At 37.9% G+C, this 26,909-nt stretch overlaps 1 protein-coding gene across 1 annotated transcript; it reads left to right on the forward strand.

Annotated features, from left to right (window-relative positions):
* The first annotated feature begins 11,431 nt into the window (after positions 1-11,431).
* On the forward strand, positions 11,432-26,334 carry LOC117829347. The gene is made up of 11 exons (XM_034706976.1): positions 11,432-11,659; positions 13,924-14,182; positions 15,998-16,048; positions 16,326-16,367; positions 16,539-16,619; positions 18,873-18,920; positions 19,004-19,077; positions 23,343-23,411; positions 23,513-23,550; positions 23,644-23,783; positions 26,246-26,334. The coding sequence occupies exons 1-11, from the start codon at positions 11,432-11,434 to the stop codon at positions 26,332-26,334; spliced, it is 1,119 nt and encodes a 372-aa protein (XP_034562867.1).
* The last annotated feature ends 575 nt before the right edge of the window (positions 26,335-26,909 follow it).

The following is a 26,909-nucleotide window of genomic DNA, read 5'->3' on the forward strand; positions in this document are numbered from 1 at the left end:
ACTTCCGGTTTTTAAACTGACCCGAGCTTATTTCTGAATGTGTCTGCCGTTGACATCACTAGCTACCTCTTCCTCCAGACTTCATTATGAAGGCATTCAAAAGCCTCAAGGCTCACAATTTTTTTGAGTGGTTGGGTCCACGACCTGGGTATCAAGGTGCTCAACAACGATTGTCGTTAGGTTTTTTTAATTTATATTACGAGTTTTCCTTTATGAGAGGCACAGCTGACTTGATTGACAGGTGGGAACACAGTAGCTGTTAGCAGGGAGGCTCAAAGCCCGCCTCTTTACCTCACACTTGCTCGACAGAAGTTAGGTTGAGTTCAACATTTCCAATATGGCTCCCACTGACAATTGGCCTCAAAACAGGGCTTCAGAAACAGATGGGTAACATCATGGATACTACGTCCATTATTATACAGTCTATGGGTAGAGTTGGTCGTCTCTTACTCAGAACACATAGACTGTATAATAAATGGACGTAGTATCTGTGACATACATCTGTTTCTGAAGAGCTGTTTTGAGGCCAATCGTTGTCAGGTTCCATATTGGAAATGCTGAATTCAACCAAACTTCGTCCGAGCTAGTGTGAAGTAAAGAGGCGGACCTTTAGCCTTTTCGGTAACAGCTACAGTGTTCCCGCCTGTCAATCAAGTCAGCCATGCCCTTATTTGGGCAAAAACTTTAATATCTTCAAAAATAAAGAGTTATGAAGAAATTAAACCCCGTACAGTGTGTGCCGATACAGAAATTAGCTCTTCAGACCTAAAGTGTTTTTTTGAACCAGGCTGTAAACATGTTTATTTCTGCTGCAAAGATCGTCTTCTTTGAATGGGTTTATATGTGGTTTCCGGTGTTTCTGCAGCAAGCCTCTAGTGGATGCTCGATGAACTGCAGTTTTTTAGTACTTCGGAGGTTGCTGCTTGTCAGAACACAGCAGTGTGGTCATTTTTAAATACTCTTGTGGATGTGGATCCATATCCACATACAAACCTAACACATATTATCATTTAATTTTTTTTTTCTGTGTTTTTTCATTTTTTTTAACCCTCCTGTTATGTTGTGGGTCAAATTGACCCCTTTTAAAGTCTATTTTAGGCTATATATGCCTTCTAAACCAGCTAAATGCAGCATAAAAATCTAGACAGCATGTGACAGAAGAGGAATTGTGTTAATTTACCAACATCACTTCATTAAAATAAATAAAAATAAAAAACATTCATAAACATTCATTTTAATGAAAAACGAGTGAGGTATCCTCATTGAACCATGATCTGTGAGAATTAAAGAACACCAATGGACCAAATCTTGATTTAAATGGTTATTAAAGGAGTTAAAAATTAGATTAAAAAAATGTGTTTTGGGATTTTTTGGGGTTCTGACACTTTTGGATAATTTGATATGCCTGGGTCAAATTGACCCAAGAACATTATTGCTGTTCCAGAGAAACAAACACAACAGGAGGGTTAAAGTATTTACATTGTTAATGTCTAGTTGCACTGGTGGGAGCTAATTTATTCATTAGCAGAGTATTTTCGTATTCTCTCCTTGAACCATTTATCAGTCTGAATGACTGTACACTATCTTCCCTTTCAACCTCCTGTAGGAGAACAAGCTTGTTGCCTTCATCTCTTTTATTCCTGGGTTCTCTGATTATTGTGGCTCCAGGTCTCTGCGTGGGAGTGATTCATATTGTTAATCCATGCTCCTCTCTGACTCTTCCCCCCGAATGAAAGTATTGTTCCGGCTTTGAACATGCTCAACAACCAACAGTAAGACAAAGCCACGATCCTTCACCTGCTTCCCAGTGATTTTCATTAGAGCACATGCTAGGAGGTACCGTTAACTGTATTCTTTTACGGCTTTGACACAAACACAGTTTTTATTGTAATGCTGATGTTCATCTGCTTCAAAAACATGGGCCTTACCTGGCCATCGAACAGGCTCTGATGTCTGGCACAATGTTGCTTCCATATTTAGTCTGTTCAGTTGACAGGACACCAACTTTCATGCGAATCCTTCCATCAGCTTTTCAGACATTTCATGAAAAAATGAATACCTCCGACTCAATGTGACGCTCCAAAGTCACATGGGACAACCAAATCAGTTTGATGCTTCCTCTTGTGACATTGCATGTCTGCTAAAATTTTATGATAAGAAATCCAAGGTTGTTTGGTTATTTCAGTCTAGACCAATTTGGTGTCAAGTGCCAAGCAGTATAAGTCCACCCAAATTCAAATTATAGCAGGAGACTGCCTCTCCTTGTACTCTTAACCTGTGAGCCCATCGGCTAATGTCTGACTATAATACAGCTTCTGACCATAAAACCCATCATCAAGCCAACACAAGATCTGGTAGACACTAGAGGGTGACACAGGAGTGGATTTTCACTCCTGTCCCATCCAACTCCCACAGAAAAAAATCTTGTCCCATCCCAATCCGAGGCCAGAGTAAAAAAAAATTCCTTTCCCATCCCACTCCTGGTAAAATGACTCCCACTCCCATCCCGCTCCCGTTCAGAATGACTCCCACTCCTGTACCGCTCCCATGTTTTTTGCATTGCAAATACATTTTTAACCACATCAGTTTCTCCGCTGGTTTTTGCTCCCTCCATTGCTGTTCTTCTTTGAATTACGACGGAAAGCAGCGGCCAGAAGCACTGTTTGCTTCTGGTCCTTGTAGTTCTTTTGACTTGAGTTACAGTCAAAAGCTTACAGCTTACTGAAAGAAAACTACAAAATGGTGGCGCCTGTCCAATTTTTTTTTTTTGTCCTATTGGTTGGTTCCCGCTCCCGTCTGCTCCCGTCTGCTCCCGTCTGCTCCCGCCTGCTCACGTCTGCTCACGTCAACTGTTTTGTCCTGTACCGTCCAAATCACATGATTAATAGTAAAGTTGACTCCCATCCTGCTGGGATCCAATGACCCGTGGGATTCCAGAAACCTGAGATCTAGTTGATCTAGTTGACATCAAACCCTATTGTCTTGACATCAAAATCCAAAGACTACTTCAGGGGTTCCCGATTTGATTCAGTGTTGCTTCATACTTTATTTAGCTGGTCTGCAGAAACGTAGCCTACTTACATGCACGTGTGTCTGTGTTTCCTGTGTTGTTATGAATTCACTTGTTGCTACTGATGCTTTTGTTAATTAACTCTTAACCAACCCAAACTGGCAACAAAGAAAGACCAACTAATGAAAATGTTTGTATTACATTTCTATTATTTCAGATTTAACAACAACTTTTGTCGCTCTTTTTACAATCATTTGTAAAAAAAATTGTGGAAGACATCTTGCGACCCCAACATTGGTGTCTCGCGACCCCCCAGGGGGTCCCGACCCACACTTTGGGAACCCCTGATCTACTTGACCTCGAGACCCAACCTGTAGCTGACATCAAAACAAATAATTTAGTGGATATATAACCTAATTTCATGTTGATGCTGATCATCTAAGTGATGTAAAACTCAAAAAACCAAACATCTAGTTGACATCACATCAAAACTCCTAGATGAAGACTTTAGACTGTATTGTCCCCTTGGGGAAATTCTTCTCCTGTGCTCCACAGACATACATCACAAAAAGAACACCAAATACACTAAAAGCAAACATCAACATCAACTCTACACTGTGCAGTGAGGCCTTTTGTTCAGGGCCGCTGTAGCAGCAGGGATCAGGCTTTTCTCGTCAAAACCAAATGTCTGGATTATTCAAGACCTGACATCAAAACTCAAAGTATTTGTTCTAGTAACTTTTTACACAGCAGTCCAACTTTTGGGGGATTGGGGTTGTATCAAAGTTTTCAGTTTTCCTATAAATTATCTGATCCTGTCCAAAAATCCAAATCCAAATCCACCATATCACGCCCACACTCTACAAGGACACTCAGATTGTATTAGGAGCATTAGAATCTCACTCAAGGAGATTTTGGAAGGACACTCTGCAACTTGATTTGACTAAACAATGACCTTTTTGCGTACGACAGTCTGACTACTAATCCTCCGCCTACCTCCAGACACAGATGGGATGACATATTTCCTCAACATCACACATACACATGCAGCGCACTCTTAATAAATTCAGAAAACACAGCCCAGCTGGTCTGAACTCCTCTTTGGAGTAGAAGAAGTTTTTTTTTTCCAAGCTTTGATTATGTTTGGATAATTTGTTGTTCCTGGCTGTCTGCAGGAAAAGAGAGGCCAAAGAAGCTTTCTAGTGGGATGTTTTTAAAATTCACTTAAGTGCCAACTTCACTAATACACACAATCACACACACACATACTGAAATGAACTCCCCTCTCAAGTGCTTCGTCATAGGAGCAATAACGTGCTGCTGTTCTGCCTCGCTCCACTGATCTGATACTGTTCTGTTTCCTCGTGCTCAAATTAAACAAAGCCTGACACTTGATCTCCAGTGGAAAAAAAATGCTCTTGTCTTTATTGCCCTCTTGTGGTCAAATACTTCACTATCTAGACCATGCACACACACACAAACACACACACACCCATGTGCAAACATGCATGCGCACAGTGCATACAAGTAAAGACGCTCTGAGATTTGAAAAGCCGTGTCGCCCTAAGGCTTGTTTGGATTCATTTTACGTCTGACGTCAGATGCCATTCCTCTCATTCATAGCATATTGTGTTTGTGTGTGTGTGTGTGTGGCAGAGAGACAGAGAGAGAGAGAGGAAGAGAGAATAAAAGAGAGAGGGAAGATGTTTGACCGGTTTGTCAGCCCTGAATCCAGCATTTCAAACTTGAGCCTAGCGTGTAATTTTTTGCCTGTTTTTGCAATAAGCTGCACTTTACATACTTTTTCTGTGGACACACACACTTAGGCATGCACACACACACACACTTGTACACACACAAGTACACACACCAGATAATGCTCTGTCCAGGAACTGTCTGGACGTGCATCCTGCAAGACCAGCTGCTGCCCTGAAGTCATGCTGAGCAACAACAAAGCACAGAGACACTAGATAGATAGATAGATAGATAGATAGATAGATAGATAGATAGATAGATAGACAGATAGACAGATAGATAGATAGATAGATAGATAGATAGACAGATAGCACTTCTTTCATCTCTATCCGTGTCTCCTCCCTCCTTCCTCTCAACGGGGGTGTGTCGTTATTTCATCTCCTGTCTCCTCACATTTCACAATTTCTGATTTCCTGAACACACCTTAACCTTAACACACTCATTGACGTACACACACACACATGCACACGCACACACACTCAGGCACCTGATACTGTAGACGATGCTCCTGTATGAGACACAGGTGGCTTCTGGAGGACCGAAGAAGAGCAACTGAGGACAGAGAAGAGGAGAGGAATCAACACAAAGAGGAGTTTTTGGATTAACTGTTGACGGATTTACCACAACACAGGGACGATGGAGGGACATTGTGTGAGTCGTCCTCCATAGGACTCCCGCAAAACCAGAACACCTATACAGACTCTGCAGGTGCTTTTGAAAAGCATCAGGTAAGCTTTTAAACATTTCAACCACTGTGAGAAAATTTAAAGTGTGTGAGAAAAGCACTGAAAGACAGGTGTTGTAGATGATACATGAAAGGAGTTTTGTGACCCACTGCTCTGACAGTAAAAGATGAGGCAGGAAAAAACAATACCTGAAGTGTTTTGACGCTGTTTTAAGATCAAAGTCAGACTGTGGGAACCTGAGGGGAGGAATGACAGTAAACAGAAGGCTTCTGTGTAGCCTTTAGGCGCTCACAGGTTCTGTTTCAGCCTCAGAAATATGATTGTCATATCCTGATAGATAACCTAAATATAGAAACATATATAATCTTACATTTCTCTCATAGCTATGAACAATTTACATTTTTAATCACATTTAAACTGCTTGTTTTACCTGTAAATCACCCATCCTTTTATTCTTCTAATCCAACCTGTCGCACCTAGAAGTTCCAGCAGAGTGAAGTGTTGAAACAAAACAACATGTGACATTCATGCATGCAAATAATTACGTAATCAACCTTATTAAAAGATTACAAAGTTATAATTAGACTTTATTTCTTTTAATCTGGCAGAATTCAGCTCCTGTAACATAGCTCAGCAGCTGAACCCTGGAGATCAACATTTTTCTTCTGATGAGGTGCCATTGCAAACACTCCCTGAATCAAACAACAGTAAGACACCATAAAATACACGCACTGGTGCTAATTTGCGTTTAATGAATATTGCAGGGCTTAGATCAAGGGTACAGTATGTTCAAACCAAGAGTGAAAGCATGTTATTATACATTACTGAGCTAACCACTGTGACAACTGTGACGCTTTAACAACAAACCGCAACAATAGAGGAGTTAATTACAGGCCAGTAAAATTATAAAGGTCAGTTTCCACTTGTGGTTTTTATGGCAATTGTCGTTAACAAAACTATAATCATTAAGGTCGTCTATGCTCTCAATCAAAAAGGAACTGGAAGTTACAAGGGGCATCATACTGTGTGTTATTGCTTTGTAGGTTAACAAGAAACAGCTTTGTATTTAAGAGAGCTGATGAAATACAGTGAGAGACCAGTTCAGAAATCAGAATCATCAGAAATACTTAAATTATCCCAGGGGGGAGTTCAGTCATTACAATGTGCTCTTATACACAATGACACAATGTAAGAAAGTCAGAATATTAAAATTGAATTAAATACAATTAAATATAGTTAAATAAAACAAAGTTAAATAAAATTAAATGAAATAAAGTAAAGTAAAGTAAAGTAAAGTGATAAATAATAAATAATTACTGGTGTGTACGGAAGATGCTTAGTCCCACTGTTTTTTGTTTTTTGTTTTTTAGAGGTCTGAACTTCTGAGAAAAACAAATAGTTAGAATTCTGAAAGAAGGTCAGACCTTAACGAAAAAACAAAATCAGTGGTCATATTCCTCTTCCCTAGCTGTAGGGGAGAACGGGGTTGGTTGTCACACTTTTTACTTATTGCTCATCATCAAAACATCTTTCAATAGTCATTCCTACATTAAATTGAAGCTTAAGGTGTTGGCTTGAAATGTGTATCCCTCTCATTTTCCAACTCATTGTAACAAAGAGGTAATTAACTATCATAGATACTCTGACACATTGTGACAACCAACCCCATCACGGGGATGGTTGTCACACACTATGGGGTTGGTTGTCACAATGGTATTTTAATGGGAAAAATCTTTTTAAAAAGGCAAGAAAGCAGAATTAAATTTGAAAGTTGAATTGCACTGACAAGTGATAGGCCTACTGTACATAACTTAATGCATTTTAACATAAAATGAGCAAGGAACATGAACAGGAAACACATCTTTAGGCCAGCCTTTATAACAACATAAAGAACAAAACAAATAGACTGAACAATAATGGCCGACTCAACTAGGCTACATGCAGTCACTGTCTGAGTTACAGTGATGGCAAATGTAGGGTCTACACACTCCAACTCATTTCACCATGCATGATTTTGCCAACATAGGGGTTGGTTGTTACATGTGACAACCAACCCCAAAGAGAATGTGACGACCAACCCCAACTGCAATTTTTTTTGCTAGCATCAAGGCTAACAACCATCTAACGAGTAGTTAGCTAGCTAATAAAAATCTAAACTATAGCTCTCCCCTCACACTTTGTAAGTGTAACACTTGTTTTGTTATAAACCCATCGTTTAAAAGCCTAGAAGAAAAATACGGAGGAGCTGAATATTTACAATTTGACATGAAAAACACAAAAAGTCCTCTCACTTCAAGTTCAGCTGTCTTACTCCAGAGAAGACTATGTAGGTGAGCTCTGATCCTAATTCTGGAAATGTCCATACCCCAATTTGAGAGACAGCGCCCTCTGGTGGCGAGATATAACGAGTGTGCCAACCAACCCGTGTGACAGCCAACCCCGTTCTCCCCTACTTGCTGAGATCCGTTTCTGCATTTTAAGCAGTAACACAGGAGTTATTGTGCCAGTACTGGAACGATTTTAAATATGACCCAGGTTCCTTTATAGTTAGGCAGCAACTGGTAATAGCTGTGGTAAATATGACTGGTCAAAATATAACATGGTAGTGAGTTGATGCAGTATGAGGAGAGGTAAAGTCTGTAGAGGGTAGAGGTCAGGGCGGTGTCTCTCAGTCTCTTGTGGAACCAAAAGTCAACATTGACTGAGTTCATAAAAATGTTACACTTCAATATGTATGTAATGTTTTTTGTGTTTGTTATTAAAGTGACAGAAAAAACTTAATATTTTAAACCCAGAATCAAAACATAGTCCTGGTACTTGAGCCGAGACAAACTGTAAAGGTTATAAACCTTTGTCTGATTAAAGTTCATATGTATGAGGATGTGTTACCTGCCGTATTTAAAGAGGTGCTTATTTAGGAAACACTTCTGCAATTGGCTTTTAAAGACGTGTTAATGCAGTCAGTGTCCAGACCAGCGATTTAAAATTAAGTTGAACTAACAATGGCTTTTTGTAAGTAACACTGGTGTAATTTAGCTACGCCCTCCTTTGTGTGAATGCAGCTGGATATCACAATTCAGAGTGCCAGAGGAACAACAGATCTTTGTGATTTTATTAAAGATGCATGAGGAACAGTTCGAACTAGTTTGAATCTTATTCCTACTTTTAAAAAGAAGTTGAATGTCATTTCCAGTAGTGGAAATTGCCATGATCAGTCTGCTTGTTAAATAATTAAGTGGCTTCTGTACCATAGAGTTGCAGCATTATCTTATTTTGAAAAGCTATATCTGATTATCTACATTATCTTGTATATCTTGTACCTGCATATGAAACAGCATGCAACAACAGCCTGTCTCTTATTGAGGTGTGAGAGCAATGAGGCGTAACCTTATCTGCCGTGTCCACCCCATGCCCTGCAGCCACTCTGCCAGTGCAGACAAAGCCCGACATAACATTAGATATTTTGGTTTACTTGTTGAACTTGTACGAAATCCCCTGACCGAAACAACGATACCCTCTTATCGCCTGCACGCTAAAACCTCAAAATCTGCATGCGGGGGAAGAAGAGCACAGAAATAAAGTTATAGAGAAAGCTGGCAGGCCAATTCATTTGGTTTTTTAGTTGTTGACTGGAAAACAAACAAAGAAAGGTTTGAATAAAATTTGAATTTTGGGACAGTGAGCAACTGATAGAGAGGTAGCTTCCACAAACATGCAAACATCACGCCTGAAGGAGAGGAGGGTGATAAAATTCTTTGGGAATTTCTTTTTCCAGGAGGATGTATGACCTTTGCTTTGAAGGAGGAGGGAGATGGAGACATTTCCTTCTAGTCATCATGCTTTTGCTGCTGGCAGCCGAACCACCAAAAGGTAAGAGATTCATATCTAAACAAAAACAAAAAGTAATTCAGTGTATGTTTTTTATTATTGTACTTGAATAGGGTTTCAATGTGAGAGAGCACACCTGTCTTGTTTCACCAAACAGTAAGGCTAAGTCTACAGTCATATGCTGGAAGCTTTCAGAGGCTGCTGCTTGCAAATATAAGCAAGCTAACATATCAAAAATGACAATGCTTACTGCTATGTTATGATAATGTTGTCTCATTCATGATCTATTAGTGTGTTAATCTTAAGGCAAGGCAAGGCAGGTTTATTTATAAAGCACCATTCATACAAAGAGCAATTCAAAGTGCTTTACAGAGTTAAAAACAAAATCCGAACAGTAACAATCAACAAAAAAACACAGCAAACACTTCAACATTTACACTTTATATGTGGCCAGTTATGTTTGATCTACTCTCTCTCTCTCTCTGTGTAACTTATGTAACTTAATGTACATAGTAAATAGTGTTGGGTCTTATTTCTTTAAATTAGGAGGGATTATTATAAATAATCAGCCCTCTTCGCTGCTCTGAACTTCGTAACTTGCAGAGTCTTACTGTCCCGCCGGACACAGAATCACAACTGATCTGGTCTTAACCAATATGAACCCTTTAATCATTCGATTCATCTCAGAACTTCTTCTCAAGGATTAAGACTCACAGATTGAGTCTTTTCTGTGTCGAGTTGCAGCCCAAAGCTGGCTCAGACCTCTTGATCTAAGATTAAGAAAGAAAGAAAGTACATTTAGTTAAAATACTGAATTAAAACTCAGTTTGTTAAAAGAAATTAAAAGTTTTTGGTTACAGAATTAAAAATTAAGGTTGAAAAAATGAGTTTGCATCCATTTAAGGGGTGGAGTGAGCAGCTAAAAAGAGGAATGTTTTCTAGTTTGTTGGGTCTGTTTTTTAATTGGGAAGGATTATTTTAAATACCCTTTAATTATCAATTGATTGACACAACTGATCTTGTCTTAACCGAAATTAACCTTTAATCATTCAATTCATCTCAGAACTTCTTCCCAAGGATTACACATCCTCACACATTGAGTCTTTTCTGTGTCGAGCTCAGACCTCCTGACACCCCTGTAGGGTGCCTGACAGCCCAACAAAATCCGAATGTAAAATATGACATGAAATTGAAAAACATCTAACTTAAAAATAAATAAATAAAATAAAAAGACATTAAATGACAAAATGAACACGGAAAATTAGTCAAAAGGTAAACTTAACCAAAACAACTGACCTTAACATGCTCCAGAAATAAAAGAAAGCAAAAGCATGAAACACTTCAGATATGCTAGCTGCTTTGTGAGGCTAATGCTTGCAAATATAAGCAAGCTAACAAATTAAGACAATGCTAATTGCTATGTTATGATAAGGTTGTCTCAGTCATTATCAGACAGTGTGTTAATCTTAACCAAACAACTGACTAAAAATGGCAGAGAACCATTTAAACACCTTAAAATAAAGTAAAAGCATGAACAATCAAGTATGCTAGCAGCTCAATTAGGCTAAAGCTGCTCTGAGCTAGATATGCCAAACAAGCTAACACCCTTTTAGTTAGCCCAGAGAACAGCTCTAAAAACATAACTTAAAACAAAACAGTTTTCTTTGTACTCTAATAATAATGTTTTCTGATGAGTTGGGTTGAGTTGAGTTAATAGTTTATTTTGGCTTACATTTGGCTGCCATGGCCCTGTTGAAACTTTTATGTTAGAAAGTACAGAAGACAAACCTTAAGAAAGGACATTTTTAAAACTAATGTTTATTAGTTTGCTGATGCTGCAGGCCACATGTGAGGAGAAAAATGAGACCAACTGAATTCTGATGCTTCTTTGTTTTAATAAGCTAATGTAGGCAATTTACAATCAGTTGCATTTATGTGTAAAGCCAAAGAAGCTCTTAAATTTAACAGTTATCTTGTTCCCAAGATCACTTCTGCTTATACTGCAGCTGTCCTGTGATAATTTAAGCTTCAAATCATGTTTTGTCTCACTGCAGCACTTGGCTATTTCCTTGGAGACACCAAAGCAGTATTAACAGGATGTGAGGACCATTGGACCCTGCAGGACAGGGTCAACATACCGCAGCTTTTTCACATGACCGTGTGCGTCGACATCCGTGTGGTCGTACCAGGAGCCTGGGTGGCGTTCTCTTACAGCTCAATCCACGCACCTAAACCTGAGCTGGGTCTGGAGGGAGATGATGAGGCGCTGTATGGGTGGCTGCTGAGGGTCAAACACAGATTTCCTCTCCGTCTGGCCCCATTCATGTGGCACAGGGTGTGTCTGAGGAGGGACATACATCGCAGCTCCTTTAGCCTGGAGGTAAAACTTTTACTGAGCTAGTTTTCAATACATTTAGGAAGTACATAACCTGAGTGAAAAATGACAAAGAAAATTCTTGGGTTGAAACTTTTCTGAAAAAAAAGGACTTACAGCAGAAAATTGAAGGTGTGATGTGCAATCAGCATTTTATTGTTGCTGTTTAACTAAGTGGAGCAAATTTCAATAGTATCGTACAGTTAGATGGTGTAATCTATAACTGAGCATGTCATTTTGTAAAGATGTCTTTTATGTGTAAAAACCAAGTGGCAACCTCTGGTCTAAAAATATGAGTCCAATGCAGACATGCTAAAAACTGCAGTTCCTCGAGTGTCCACTTGAGGCTGGCTCCGGAAGTACCGGAAACCACATACACACCAATTCAAAAAAGCCGATCTTTACAGCAGAAATAAACATGTTAACAGCCTGGTACAAAAGACGAATGTAGTCTGGATAGCTCATTTCTCGATCAGCACACACTGTAAGGGGGGTGAATTTTTTTTTAATGCAGCATTTTCAAAGATATCAAGATTACGAGTCTTCCAATGAGAGGCACAGCTGACTTGATTGACAGGCGGGAACACTGTAGCTCTTGGCAAGGAGGCTCAAAGCCCACCTCTTTACGTCACAATATGGCTGCTGCCGCCGATTGGCCTCAAACAGCACTTCAGAAACAGAAGGGTGACGTCACGGATACTACGTCCATATTTTATACAGTCTATGGTAAAAACAGACTGCAAAATAAGGGCCTGTGTCCACCAGTGGCAGGGCCTGTGTCCACTACTTGCTTTCTTGCTCTAGCAACACCCATGACCTCAAGTTCAGTGCTCTTCTCGCAGATGCTAAGTCACAAAAGTTATCTTATCCCTTTGTAGTCACTGTTAAGTCTGTTTAAACTGCACTGTAAGCTTTATATTTTCCTTTATTCAACAATATTTTACAAAGAAAACATAAACATCCTGTTGTAGCAGTAGCAGCAGCTCTAGACCTGAAATTGTACCCTTGTAAAGACAAGTGTGGTTAGCTTCTCCTGCATGGATCTCAGACGTTGACGAATGCTGACATTGACGAGCAGTGTTCTAAAAGTTGAACTGAATTGAGTGCTGTAAGTGCTGTGACAAAAAAGAGCTGACATCGATGGCACTTATGACGCTGAGCGCTGAGCATGTTGACCTGTATTAGTTGTGAATAAGAACAGGTGCTGCCAGTACAAAAAGAACTGTGACTCAGACCTTGAGTTCTGACACACTATCATTATAACTTTAGTGAAACTAAAAGAAGGATATTTCATCATTAGATGTAGAAATATTTATAAAGGACAACATTAAGATACTCAAGAAGTTTGTATACCTCTCAGTATGCCATTACATCTTATGAAAACAAGGCTAAACAGAGTTTGCAAAGATAGATTTGTTTATAAAGCTCTGTCTGTTTGTCATTCAAAAAATACCATTCATTCTGGGTGAGGTTTGGAATGACACATTAAACAATGCACTGCTGAACACACAATTAAGGCAGACACAAGGCAGCGATTCCCTGTGTGCTGACGCTGAGTAGACTTTAGATTCTCATAATGCACCTTACATTGAAATGTATACTTCACTGACCCAGATAAAAAGCGTCATCACAAAGGCCTTTTCCAGAAGTTTGCAAACTATAAACCTTAGATTGACTATTCGTCTAATCATTTTGTGCAGTAAGCTACCACAGCTTTTCAGAAAAACTAAAGGATACCTTCGGTTTATGAGATCTTAGCTTTTCACATTGTACTCACAATAGGTATTTCTCATATCTCCGATAGTTATGACTGCACCGTAAAGCTCATGAGGACAAGATCCATTGGCAAGCAGAGCACTTTATCTTGATATAAAGGGCAAGACTGTCATGAGTTTTATTAGATCTTCTTGTGTGCAAGGAAAGTGTTGTTTGTTTGCAGGTTTGAATGAAGTGAGGGTTTATTAAAAAATCTGGATGCAATGTGATTTTTTTAAATTTATAGTTTATTTTGGGGCTTTTATGCCTTTTTGTTGAGATGATAGTGACAGTGGATAGAGCAGGAAACCAGGGGAGAGAGTGGGGGAAGCACATGCAGTAAAGGCCGCAAATTGGTACTGCAGCCACTGTGCAATGCAAAGTATAGGGCAAACCTGCAGTCAAGCAATGTGTGTTTTTGTGCTTTGATTTACAGATAGAATTTGGGTGATTTGAATATCCCTACACCTCTTCAAACCACTTATTCAAAACAAACACGTGTCCTTTTGTTTCAGGTTGATGGAGAATTGGTTTCAGAGAGGACGGTCATCGCTAATGCCATCCCCTCCTCCACCTCTCTTTGGCTGGGCTGCCGTCCCCAGAACCGACGCCTGGGACCCGTGAACGGAGAAATCGAGCTGTACCTGTTCCGGATGTGGGCAGACCTGAGTGACCATGGCTTCTGCGAGGACGGCACTGTGATTGGCTGGAATGCTAAGTACTGGGGAGTTACCAGTCTCAAAGCCAGGCAGAGAGACCCCTACCTTCTGTGTGGTGAGAGGGACATGTCAAAGTTTGTGGTTGTATACTTTGATTCTAGCTAAAACACTGCTAGAAAATGTGGTTCAGGAAACAAGATTAATTTTAGGAGCATCTTTTTAAAGTTCCATCATGATATTCTCTAGGTATAGGATTATGTTGGTAGAAAGGCAAGTTGAGTGTTTCCCCCTAATATTTCCTGGATATTAAAGATGCTTATTTTTCTTACTTTTGTGTACCCTACATGTTTAGAAGTTAACTGAATTAGTATAAAAAGGTTACTTGAAGATTCCCTGAATATTAACGGCATATTTTCCTGCCTTTAAACCAGCATCATTGTAGGATGATTTGGGGACTATTCCAAGAATAATACTAAACCTTTCACATTTAACTTTCAGATTTAACATTTCACATTTAGATATAACATTTAACATTTAGCAATCAACCAATAAGATTTAACATTTTACCTTTATATTTATATTTAACATTTAGAATTTAGATTTAACAATCAACCATTTATATTTAATGTTTAACATTAACATTTAGATTTAACATTTGTATTCAAAATTTAACATTCAGATTTATATTTAGCATTTATATGTAGCATTTGGCTTCAGCAGTGGTTGTAACTTAAATATATTTTTCACAACAAAATTTAATGTTAAGAGGAACATTTATATTTAACATTCAACATTTATATTTAACATTGATATTTACCATTGATCATTTATATTTATATTTAACATTTAGATTTAACATTTAGATTCAACATTTAACATTTAGATTTAACAATCAACATTTGGATTCACCATTTAACATTTAGATTAAACAATCAACATTTGGATTTAACATTTAGATTTAAAATTTATATTTATATTTAACATTTATATTCAACATTTAGATTTAGCATTTAGATTTAGCAATCAACCAATTAGATTTAACATTTAACCTTTATATTTATATTTAACATTTAGAATTTACATTTAACAATCAACCATTTATATTTAACATTTAACATTGATATTTATATTTAACATTTATATTCAAAATTTAACATTCAGATGTATATTTAGCATTTATATGTAGCATTTGGCTTCAGCAGTGGTTGTAACTTAAATATATTTTTCACAACAAAATTGAATGTTAAGAGGAACATTTGTATTTAACATTCAACATTTATATTTAACATTAATATTTACCATTTATCATTTATATTTATATTTAACATTTATATCTCACATTTAGATTCAACATTTAAACAATCAACATTTGGATTTAACATTTAGATTTAAAATTTATATTTATATTTAACATTTATATTCAACATTTAACATTCAGATTTATATGTAACATTTATATTAAACATTTAACATTATATTTATATTTAGCATTTGGCTTTAACAGTGATTTTAACTTAAATATATTTTTCAAAACAAAATTGAATTTTAAGAAGATCACAAATATTGCTAAATGTGACTTTAAAAAAATTCACACTATGTTTTTATGATGATTTGGAGCTAAATGTGTAGAATTGTTGTTGTTATTTGTTATGTTATTTTCAGTGTGCACAACCCTACAAACAGCACCCCATATGTCTCATATAGAAGTCTTTAAGCATTTCTCTTATCCTGTTTCAGAGTGATGTCTTCACTTTTATCTGTTCACACATTTTTAAAACAAACTCACCTTTTCATGTCAGTGACTGCATGCAGGACACCTCACCTATCAGCATGACTTCAGCAGCGTCTCCATCTCTAACACTCGTCTTGTTGTGCATGACCTTAGAGCATGTTTTGTGTTGAATGTTGCATGTTTCCATGTGTCTCGTAGACCACAGGCGGGTCAGACGTGAGGCTCGTGCTAAAAGAAGCGTTACTAATGGTGTGTATTCAGGTGACTTTAACACTTACATGCATGTTGTGTCTGTTTGTCAGAATGTTATTCATGTACTTGTTTACGCCTTGTGTTTCAAACACAATCTTAAAAAACAGTCTATTTAAAGGGAAACACATATAATGAAATGTTTAAGTGGTGTTTTGTTTGACTGAACTGAACTAGCTAAGAGGGTTTCTTCATATTGGAATATGCTTTTTGAGAGGGATAGAGAAAAGAAAGAGAACAAGTACTCCATTCTCCTGATTTGCATCCACTGTTTCAGCACCTACACTTGGAGAAGGACGGATATTCTCACCCCCACCTGGTAAGCATCATTTTAAAAAGCAATGACTCCTTTAATTGCCTCCTCTTCTTCCTGACTATTACCAAACCTCATTCTTTCTTTCTTTCTTTCTTTCTTTCTTTCTTTCTTTCTTTCTTTCTTTCTTTCTTTCTTTCTTTCTTTCTTTCTTTCTTTCTTTCTTTCTTTCCCCAGAAGTGCCTGCAACAACTCCCTCCAGTCTCGTCATTGCAACACCTGTCACTCATGCGAGTACTCTGGCGTCTGTGCTCACAGGTGAGCGATGCTGACAGTAACTATGTCCCACACCTCCCTGTAATCAAACTTGGTTCCATTCAGAGTCATGGTAAACCATGTAAGGAGTATGTAAACAAAATAATTGACCTGCTTCACCTGTTTGTGTTTGGAGCAGAAAACATCGCACTCCGCCTGTGATCCGTCAAACTGCATTTGTGTTTAGCACCAAAACGAGACTTCAGAGAGTTCTCTGAAGATTGATCGCTTGTTTTTCTCCACAGGTTTAAAGACTTAGAGAGTGTGCTCAAATGAATTTGTTTACTGTGTTGTTAGATCACACTGTGCTTTAAAGACGCTGTACAAACACTTTCAAAATCCTGCTCAGTGTCAGTATGCGCTGTCGTTATGTGACACTTACTTCTTATGTAATCAAAGGCGATCCAATGCCACAGAGGCATGATGGCGGGTGAGATGGGCGACTAATTAAAAAATACAAAGTATGAAATCAACGCTGCAAGGACTTAGAGGGAAAGCATCGCCTGTCTTCAAACTCTAAACACATGTTTTTAGTTTTCATGAGAAGAAGATTCATTCTCAAATTGCATCCCCAAAGTCATGATCAGTAAACATCTATCATTAAACACCAGATTTGATTTCATATATTTCAAAATGTGTTGCATATTCAAGAGCTTTTAAAGCAGATGTTCTGAAACAATAAAGATAAATCATCTCTCAGTGAGAGACTTACTGCACTGTGGTTAGGATAAGTCATTCAGTTCAGTGCTGTTTTCTTTTGTTTGAGTCTTAATGTGCGTCTTATGCAGCTGTGGTTGTGTCGTAAACTGCTCCTGTCTGCAGTAGGGGAGAACGGGGTTGGTTGTCACACTTTTTACTGCTTTGATGATTGCTCATCATCAAAACATCTTTCAATAGTAATTCCTACATTGCATTGAAGCTTAAGGTGTTGGCTTGAAATGTGTATACCTCTCATTTTCCAACTCATTGTAACAAAGAGGTAATTAACTATCAAAGACACTCTGACACATTGTGACAACCAACCCCATCACGTGGTTGGTTGTCACACACTATGGGGTTGGTTGTCACAATGGTATTTTAATGGGCAAAAACTTTTTAAAAAGGCAAGAAGGCAGAACTAAATTTGAAAGTTATAGGCCTACTGTACATAACTTAATGCATTTTACCATAAAATGAGCAAGGAACTTGAACAGGAAACACATCTTTAGGCCAGCCTTTATAACAACATAAAGAACAAAACAAATAGGCCGAACAATAATGGCCGACTCAACTAGGCTACATGCAGTCACTGTCTGAGTTACAGTGATGGCAAATGTAGGGTCTGCACACTCCAACTCATTTCACCATGCATGATTTTGCCAACATAGAGATACAAAGAGAATGTGACGACCAACCCCAACTGGAATTTTTTGCTAGCATCAAGGCTAACAACCATCTAACAAGTAGTTAGCTAGCTAATAAAAATCTAAGCTATAGCTTCCCCCTCACACTTTGTAAGGGTAACACTTGTTTTGTTATAAACCCATCGTTTAAAAGCCTAGAAGAAAAATACGGAGGAGCTGAATATTTACAATTTGACATGAAAAACACAAAAAGTCCTCTCACTTCATGTTCAGCTGTCTTACTCCAGAGAAGACTATGTAGGTGAGCTCTGACCCTAATTCTGGAATTGTCCATACCCCAATTTGAGAGACAGCGCCCTCTGGTGGCGAGATATAACGAGTGTGCCAACCAACCCGTGTGACAACCAACCCCGATCTCCCCTACTTTCTAGAAAAACATTAATATTATGGACATTTTTGTAAAAAGAAACATTTATTTCAGACAATTTAAGATGATAGCAATCAATCAATCAATAGATAAATTAAAATAAACTAATTAATGAATAAATAAATAAAAATAAAATAAGATAAACAGGTAAAATTACTAAAATAATAAAGCAATAATTCAGTATTAAAGTAAAAAGTAAGTATTAAAATTGTTAAACCCTACATAAAAGCCAGACTGAATAAATACTTTTTTAGTTTATGTTTAAAAGTCCCAATATCTCTATCAGTTCCTCTCAGATCCTCTGGCAGGCTCTGTCAGTACATGATGAAAAAGTAAAACTTTTTATGCTTTCTTTCTTCATTTCTTTTTATCATGTCAGTAAAAACGTTTTCAAATCATTAGAGTCAACACATTATTCAGTGCAAAGACGGTACAGCACGGTGTAACTTATTTGAATATGTAACATTTGTGTTTTTCTATTTTCAGGCTCTTCATTTGTGAACTGTGACATAAGCCCGCTCTGTTCCAATACAAGTAAGACTAATCCAGCGTTTGTCCTCTCAGAGTGTTTCCATCTCTGCATATTCATGTCCTGACACCTGCTCCCTTTCCTGCAGATGCTTACTTCTGGATGTCCGTAACAGTGGAGGCCGAAGAGGGCGATAAAACCGAACAAGACGTGCACGAATTGGTGAGAGTGAAAATGTCTCCCTGTGCACTTTGTTCTGTTTCTGATGCTCCTTCAAAGTCTCCAGCCTTTTCATGTTACATACTTTTAACAGCTTTAAATGTCAACTCGTCACAAACAAGTCTTGCCGGCAGAAGATTAGTCAGCAGGGAGAGCACATTCCAACTCAGTGATGCACCTGAAATTTAATTTTGATTCAGGCTGCCAGCAGCTCAGGCTGCGTCACAACAGGGTGATGTTTCCACTCTGTCACCTCGGCCGTCTTTACATCTCCTGGTTGTTGGTTTTAAAGTAGGACACGTGAATCTTTCAGTTTCTTAATAATGTCTGTAAATGCTATATGGTGTCACAGCATCCTTTCATGGGTTTAACACTTAAAAATACTACAGTAGACTGGATGTTGTGGCTGTTGACTTTCAGCTTTAAAGGACTTTACATGGGTTTGTATTGGTTTAACTGAGCTTAATAGATAGATAGATAGATAGATAGATAGATAGATAGATAGATAGATAGATAGATAGATAGATAGATAGATAGATAGATAGATAGATAGATAGATAGACTTTATTGATTACTTTTAAATTATTATGTTCCAGCAGCTTACAACACGGTGCATAGGAATACAACAATGTACTGACATAGTTAACCCTTAAAGACCAAGACCATTTTTGGGGGCACCAGACTCTCCTGTATTTATTTTGTTTTTCTAACCTATTGAAGCACTCAGCATCAAGTGCCATACATCATCATTTTATTCAGGAGAACCTTCTCTTTCACTGTGCTGCATTTAGAGTACCAGTTTCACATTTGTTTTGTCTGATAATGGATGAAACTACTGAAGTTTTTTAAAAAACGTCTGGGAATTAAGGTCATTTTCTACTGTGAACTCAGACAAAGCATCAGGAAGTTTTGTTTTTTTTCGTTAGAAAGTTGTACTTTGGTGTTTTAGACTTCCAGATGAATTTTTGTCACTATCAATCCTTTACTAAGCAAATTACAGCCATTTATTATAGCATTTTTGAAGGCTTTTTTAGTGGAAAAAGCAGGTGTATTTAAGAACAAGAGCTATTTGTGGCCGCTGGCTAATAATAATAATAATAATAATAATAATAATAATAATAATAATAATGATAATAATAACAGTTGTAAAAAGTAAGAATAAAATAGAATTAAAATAAAATAGAATGAAATATAGCAAATATTACAGATATAGGCATTATGGCCTCTTTTATAAATAGTTTTAGGTTCATGTCAAAGCACATTGATGCTTTAGATACTGGCATGACAACCAGACAGACTTTAAGAGCAAGCCAACGAGTGATAATTTAAAGATTTGAATCTCTGAAGGCTTAAACTAAGAATTATCTTCATTATCAAACATCTGCCAGTTATTAACTTGAATAATCAGTTCATTTTTTAGTATAATTATTGTTTTGAAATTTGTGAAAACAGCTTCAAATCTTTCCAGAGTCTAAAGTGAAGCCTGTAAATGTCTTGTTTTGTCAGTTCACAGTCTAAGTCCCATAAACCTGTATTTTATGATTGAAATCTACAGATTGGAGGGACAGAAGTGAAAGTTTTCAGCATTATTTTCTAAAAAAAAAAACCATCTCACTTTGTAACAATCTAATTAAAAAAAGGTTATGATAAGTCAACATGTTGGACATCATTTGGATAAACTTATGTGCGTTTGTTGTTTTTAATTAACACCACTGAACCTGAATTTGACTCTTAACAGAACGTAAACAACCCTCAGGTCACGCTGTAACTGTTAATTATCATTCTGACTTCATATCTCTGCCTCTGCCTGTCCTCTGTATTAAGACGGAGTGTTGGGGTCACCTCATAGAATACAAATACTGAGATTTCCTGATTAAAGTCATAAATTCACACCAATAAAGTCATACATTTATGGGAGTAAAATGGTGAATTTACGAGAATAAGGGCGCCGGTTTTAGAGTGTCAAAAACAGAGTCTGTTCTGGAGAGGGTTACGCAAACAGGCACTAACTTCATTAGAGGATGCACTTTGCTCATTTTGGTGCAGTCGAGTGGCTGATAATTTAGCCCAGGGGTTCACAAACTTCTCTGCTTTTCTGTCCCTCAAAGTGATTAAATGTAACTTCATACTTAATTTAGCTAGTCAGCACAGAAAATATTGCCACCTGCATGCGCATGTGGCTGTGTTTCCTGTGCTGTTATGAATGAACCGCTGCTACTGATGCTTTTGTTAATTAACTGTGAACTAACCATAACTCTAACCCTAACCTTAGGAGTCATCTGCAGGAAGGCAGAAAACTAATGAAAAAAATGTGTTTGCAAGGTTTTATTTATAAATGAATTACTGTAAATACACAGTACATATATATATTTTTTTTACAGTAATGGCAATATACAAATTTTAGATAACTTAAAAAAAAAATCGGTCTGGCAACCTCCCAGGGGGTCCTGACACCTGCTTTGGGAACCCCTGCTTTAGCCTTTATGAAGATCAAACAAAACCCATAATTATGACTTCTTTCTCATTTAATTTTCAAATTGTCTTTATATGTAAGTAAAGTAAAGTAAGTAGTAGGAAAGTAGTAGGTAAGTAGTAAGTAAGTAGTAAGTAGTAAGTAGTAAGTAAGTAGTAAGTCAGTAAGTAAGTTAGTATGTAAGTAAGTAGTAAGTAAGTAGTAAGTAAGTAAGTAGTAAGTAAGTAGTAAGTAATTAAGTAAGTAGTAAGTAAGTAAGTAGTAAGTAAGTTAGTAAGTAAGTAAGTAAGAAGTAAGTAGTAATAAGTAAGTAGTAAGTAAGTAGTAAGTAGTAAGTAGTAAGTAGTAAGTAGTAAGTAAGTAGTAAGTAAGTAAGTAAGTAGTAAGTAAGTAAGCAGTAAGTAAGTAAGTAAGTAGTAAGTAAGTAGTAAGTAAGTAGTTAGTAAGTAAGTAGTAAGTAAGTAATTAAGTAGTAAGTAAGTAAGTAGTAAGTAAGTAGTAAGTAAGTAGTAAGTAAGTATTAAGTAAGTAAGTAGTAAGTAAGTAGTAAGTCATAAGTAAGTAGTAAGTAAGTAAGCAGTAAGTAAGTAGTAAGTAAGTAAGCAGTAAGTAAGTAGTAAGTAAGTAGTAAGTAAGTAAGTAAGTATTAAGTAAGTAAGTAGTAAGTAAGTAGTAAGTAATTAAGTAAGTAAGTAGTAAGTAAGTAAGTAGTAAGTAAGTTAGTAGTAAGTAAGTAAGTATTAAGTAAGTAAGTAGTAAGTAAGTAAGTAAGTAAGTAGTAAGTAAGTAAGTATTAAGTAAGTAAGTAAGTAAGTAGTAAGTAAGTAGTAAGTGAGTAAGTATTAAGTAAGTAAGTAGTAAGTAAGTAGTAAGTCGTAAGTAAGTAGTAAGTAAGTAGGCAGTAAGTAAGTAAGCAGTAAGTAAGCAGTAAGTTAGTAGTAAGTCAGTAAGTAAGTAGTAAGTAAGTAGTAAGTAAGTAGTAAGTAAGTAAGTAAGTAAGTAGTAAGTAAGTAAGTAAGTAAGTAAGTAAGTAAGTAAGCTCTCTGAGTTTTCTGCCTCTTCCTGCACAGTATATTATTTATCTTTGCTCTTTTTTTGTGTGTATTTTCTTTTAATTGTGCAAATAAATAAACATAAACATAAAATCCAAACTTTATTCTCAAAATCTCATTTAAGAGAAAATTCCTTAATCCTCCATCGTGCAAAACAGTCTTCAATTACTACTCAAAGTTTAAAAAGTCAGCATTTAAACCTCAGTTATCGTCTTTTTTAAGTTAAAAGTTAAGAACAGTGCACACTCACAACAAACATCTAACCCTGTCTTCATATTTGGACTGTGCATTTCACCTTTTCACCTTTTGTGTGTATTCATCTTTAAAGTGTTTGATGCCTCTGCTCTCTATTTCACCCTCTTTGATGTTCTCATGATGTTAATGCTTGCGTGCACAACAGGTTGTTCCTCCACATTCCATCATTCAAATCAGAGCTGAGTTGGGATTAATGTCATTCTCACACAAAGCACCTTATACAATGACTAGATAGATAGCAGATAATCTTCAGCTCTCTGTCTGTGCTTTGACTGTTCAGATGTCTCATGTATATAAAGATAAACTCTTTATGTAACTCTCTTATTATAACTATTGTACTCGTTTGATTTTAATATTTATCTGTTAAGTAAACAGTCAGTCTTCCACTGTTCAAGGACTTCTCTTCAGTGTTCCTAGGTAAAGTTTGTACTCATCACCTCCCACACAGTTCCAGCATCTGTCTGTCTCTCTCCTCATCTTCCACTCAGGTGTCAAGTGCGTTTGGTTGCCCGGTAACAGGTCTGGAAGATTTCTGTCAGGATGACGGACAGCTTCAGGTCAGTCCGTCTCAGAAACAGACATCACCTTTTCACTTCTCAGAATGACATTTCTCCTCTCAGACAGCCAAAAAATGACAGCCTCTCGTCTCTCTCTGCAGGTAGCAGAGGTCAACTGCAAGGCGAAAAGCAACATAAGGTAACAGCAGCACGCCACCTCCATTTTTCGTGTAACTTCTTCGTAACCTTCTGACTGCATGTCCTCACAGCGGTGTGACTACTTTGTTTTCAGACAAACAACCTGTGATGTGCTGCTGCAGCTCAGTCGGGCTGTCTCAGCGTGCGAGCTGCAGCTGGCTGGAGTCTCTGCACTGCAGCAAGCTGGAGACGAACAAATACAAGCGAGAATCACAGGGGAGGTGGAGAGAGTCGGTGAGCCTTTTTTCAGTCGATTCTTTCCAACCTACTAAACTTCACACCTGCATCAAAAACACACACGATGCACCTTGTTCCTCTGTGAGCATTTAAATCACAAATACATCACTATAAAAGAAGAGCTTTATGTAGGAAATACAGGAATAAACATTTGTAGTTAGTCATGAGGAGAGATGAGAGCAAAACAATGACTCACATGTAGACATGGTGGACAACAGGAGTCACACACAGACCTCAAATTTGACCTCCTCCCCCTTAACAAGTATATTCAATGAAAACACTCAACCATGCACACTCAATACTGATTGTAGGTGACATTTTATCAAACAAAGTGCATGTCTTGTAACATGCTGGCATTCCTACTGAGCTATATCTTCAGAATCAGAATCAGAATCAGAAACACTTTATTTATCCCGGAGGGAAATTCACCCATTACAGTTGCTCCTTTACACAATAAGTAAGAATATCAAATAATATTAATAGAAGAAACTAATTAAAGAGATATAAATGAAAATACAATGAAAATAATGATAATGAAAGTATGTACAGAAGACAGAATAAGCTATGTAGAAGATAAATGCATGGTTAAAGTCCCCAGAGGTCAGGAAGAGGGTACTCTGGTGGTCTGGCTATGGCAGCGTTGAGGATGTTGGACGTTGTAGTCGGGTTGGCAGAGGTGGGATGTAAACAGCTACCAGTACCACATTACACCCATCCTGCAACAGCTCCACTGGCTCCCCATCACAGACCGGATCAACTACAAAATACTTCTCCTCACCTTCAAATCCATACACAACGTTGCCCCTCCATATCTCTCTGACCTCCTCCATACTGCCACACCCGTCCGCACCCTCAGATCCTCCTCCTCCATCCACCTCACCGTCCCCCCTGCTCTCCTTGTTACCATGGGGAGTAGAGCCTTCAGCCGCTCTGCTCCCCAGCTCTGGAACTCTCTCCCACCTGACCTCCGCAATACCGACTCACTCCCACATTTTAAATCCAAACTCAAAACTCATCTGTTTAAACTGGCTTACTCCATCTGATCATAACTCCACTGTCCATTCACTTCAAACTTTTTAAATTGTATTTTATTCACTGTTTGTTATTTAAACTCTGTTTGTTTTAATGGTGTAAGGTGACCTTGAGTGTCAAGAAAGGCGCCTATAAATAAAATGCATTATTATTATTATTATTAGTATGATGAAGAAAGAGAAGAAAAATCAGATGAATATAGGAAGAGGAGCGACTCTAACAGGCTGAATGCACAGTTGGCTCATGTAATGAAGACACTAGATAACAAGACATTTTAAAAACTGCAGCTTCATTTTCAAAAAATGTTTTCCAGGCAACAAAATCATGGTTGTGGGCAAGGCGTTTCCAGGCCACATGGGGTATATAACCTCTCTAGCGAGTTCTGGGTCTACATGGGGTCTCCTCCCACGTAGATGCTTGGAAAACCTCTAACAGGAGACATCCAGAAGCATCTCTATGAAAAGCCAGAACTACCTCAACTGGTTTATTCCATGCAAAGGAGAAATGCCTCTACTCTGAGCTCTCTTCGCTCCTGACTATACCTCTAATGCTGAACCCAAGGCTCCTTAGAGGAAACTCATTTCAGCCGCTTGTATCTGAAATCTCATTGAGAACTCATGACCATACGTGAAGGCTGGGACGTAGATCTACTGGTAAAACATGTCTGTGAGGGTTCTCAGTCATCCAGGTCATGGTAATTCAAAGCTTGAGGACAGCAGAGTTCATATTATGGACAGAGAAGGCCGTTGGGATGAAAGAGGGGTCAAGGAAGCCATCTATGTTAAACTTGAACATCCTTCTCTTAAAAGAAGTGGTGGTCTAAGGTGCCATTTGTCTCCTACATACAACGCTATCTTGGATTCTTTTTCAAAACCAGTAAGGCCACACTCGCAACAGAGAGCATGTGATCCTAACAACCCACAGATGACTTGAACGACTGTCAGGAACTAGGCTAACGACTGTCAGGAAAGTCCTGAATGACTGTCAGGAGGTAAGCTAATGACTGTCAGGAACTAGGTTAATGACTACCTACGACCCTTTGTGACTACCTGAACACACCCACGACTTTTAGAGGCTTATATTTCCAAGCTCCACCCCAGTCTGGTCACGAATGAAGAAGCCTTTCAGAGGAGCGGTGAAACGTCTTCAAGAATTTCTACCAAGTCCAGTGGCCTTTTCGGATCAAGCTCTGAATCTACTGATAAACCAAAAGCTTTTCCTTCCAGCTCAGCTCCCTCTCCACCATGAGGGGCCAGTGCAATGCTGATGCAATCCACCTGTCAATCTTTGGATCCCTTTTATCCCTCACCTGAGATACTTGAGCTCCCTCTCTTGAGGCAAAGACTCACTCCCCACCCAGAAAGAGCATCCACCGAGAGCTATGGTCTTAGAGGTTCTGACTCTCATCTCAGCTGCTTTGCATTCAGCTGCAAGAAGCCAACAGAACCACATCATCTGCAAAGAGTTGAGTTTTAATTCTGAACTGGAACCCAACTTCCCCTGGGCGGCTCCCTGAGAAACTATCCATGAAGATCACAAACAGAATCTGTGATAAGGGGCAACAGTTCACAAGTCTGTTAAATTTAAATCTATTCATCAGATAGAAAAACATTACCTATCTCTTGTGTAGTCAGGTTTGTTATGCAATGAAAAATAGAAGCCAAATAGAGTTGTTTTTCTTTTAATACCCTTGTACAAAAAAGCATCCACGATCCAAGTCCAGATCCAAACAACACCAGAAGTACAGACACAGCTTCTGTTTTATAGGAGAAGCCACAACCAACACAGGATGAGAGTTTGTCACATCTTTATCAAGTCTAAATCATGTCCCCATTATGAAAGCACAGAAACCCTGGTCCTCTCAAAGATGGAATGACAGGCACACACACACACAGCTTTGAGGACTCCCTCAAACACAAATCATTCTGTCCCCGTAAACCATATCTATTACCTGCATGCCTTACCCACTTTTTAAATCCTCATACAGCTTCACTAGGAAGTGAAGAAAGCTAGAAATATCTCCAATTCCCAGAAATATTCTCACACTCCACATAAAGAACTCCTTAAAGCCACACACTCTGTAATTTAAGC

This window comes from Notolabrus celidotus, chromosome 17 (genome assembly GCF_009762535.1).
Source record: "Notolabrus celidotus isolate fNotCel1 chromosome 17, fNotCel1.pri, whole genome shotgun sequence".
Lineage (NCBI taxonomy): Eukaryota > Metazoa > Chordata > Actinopteri > Labriformes > Labridae > Notolabrus > Notolabrus celidotus.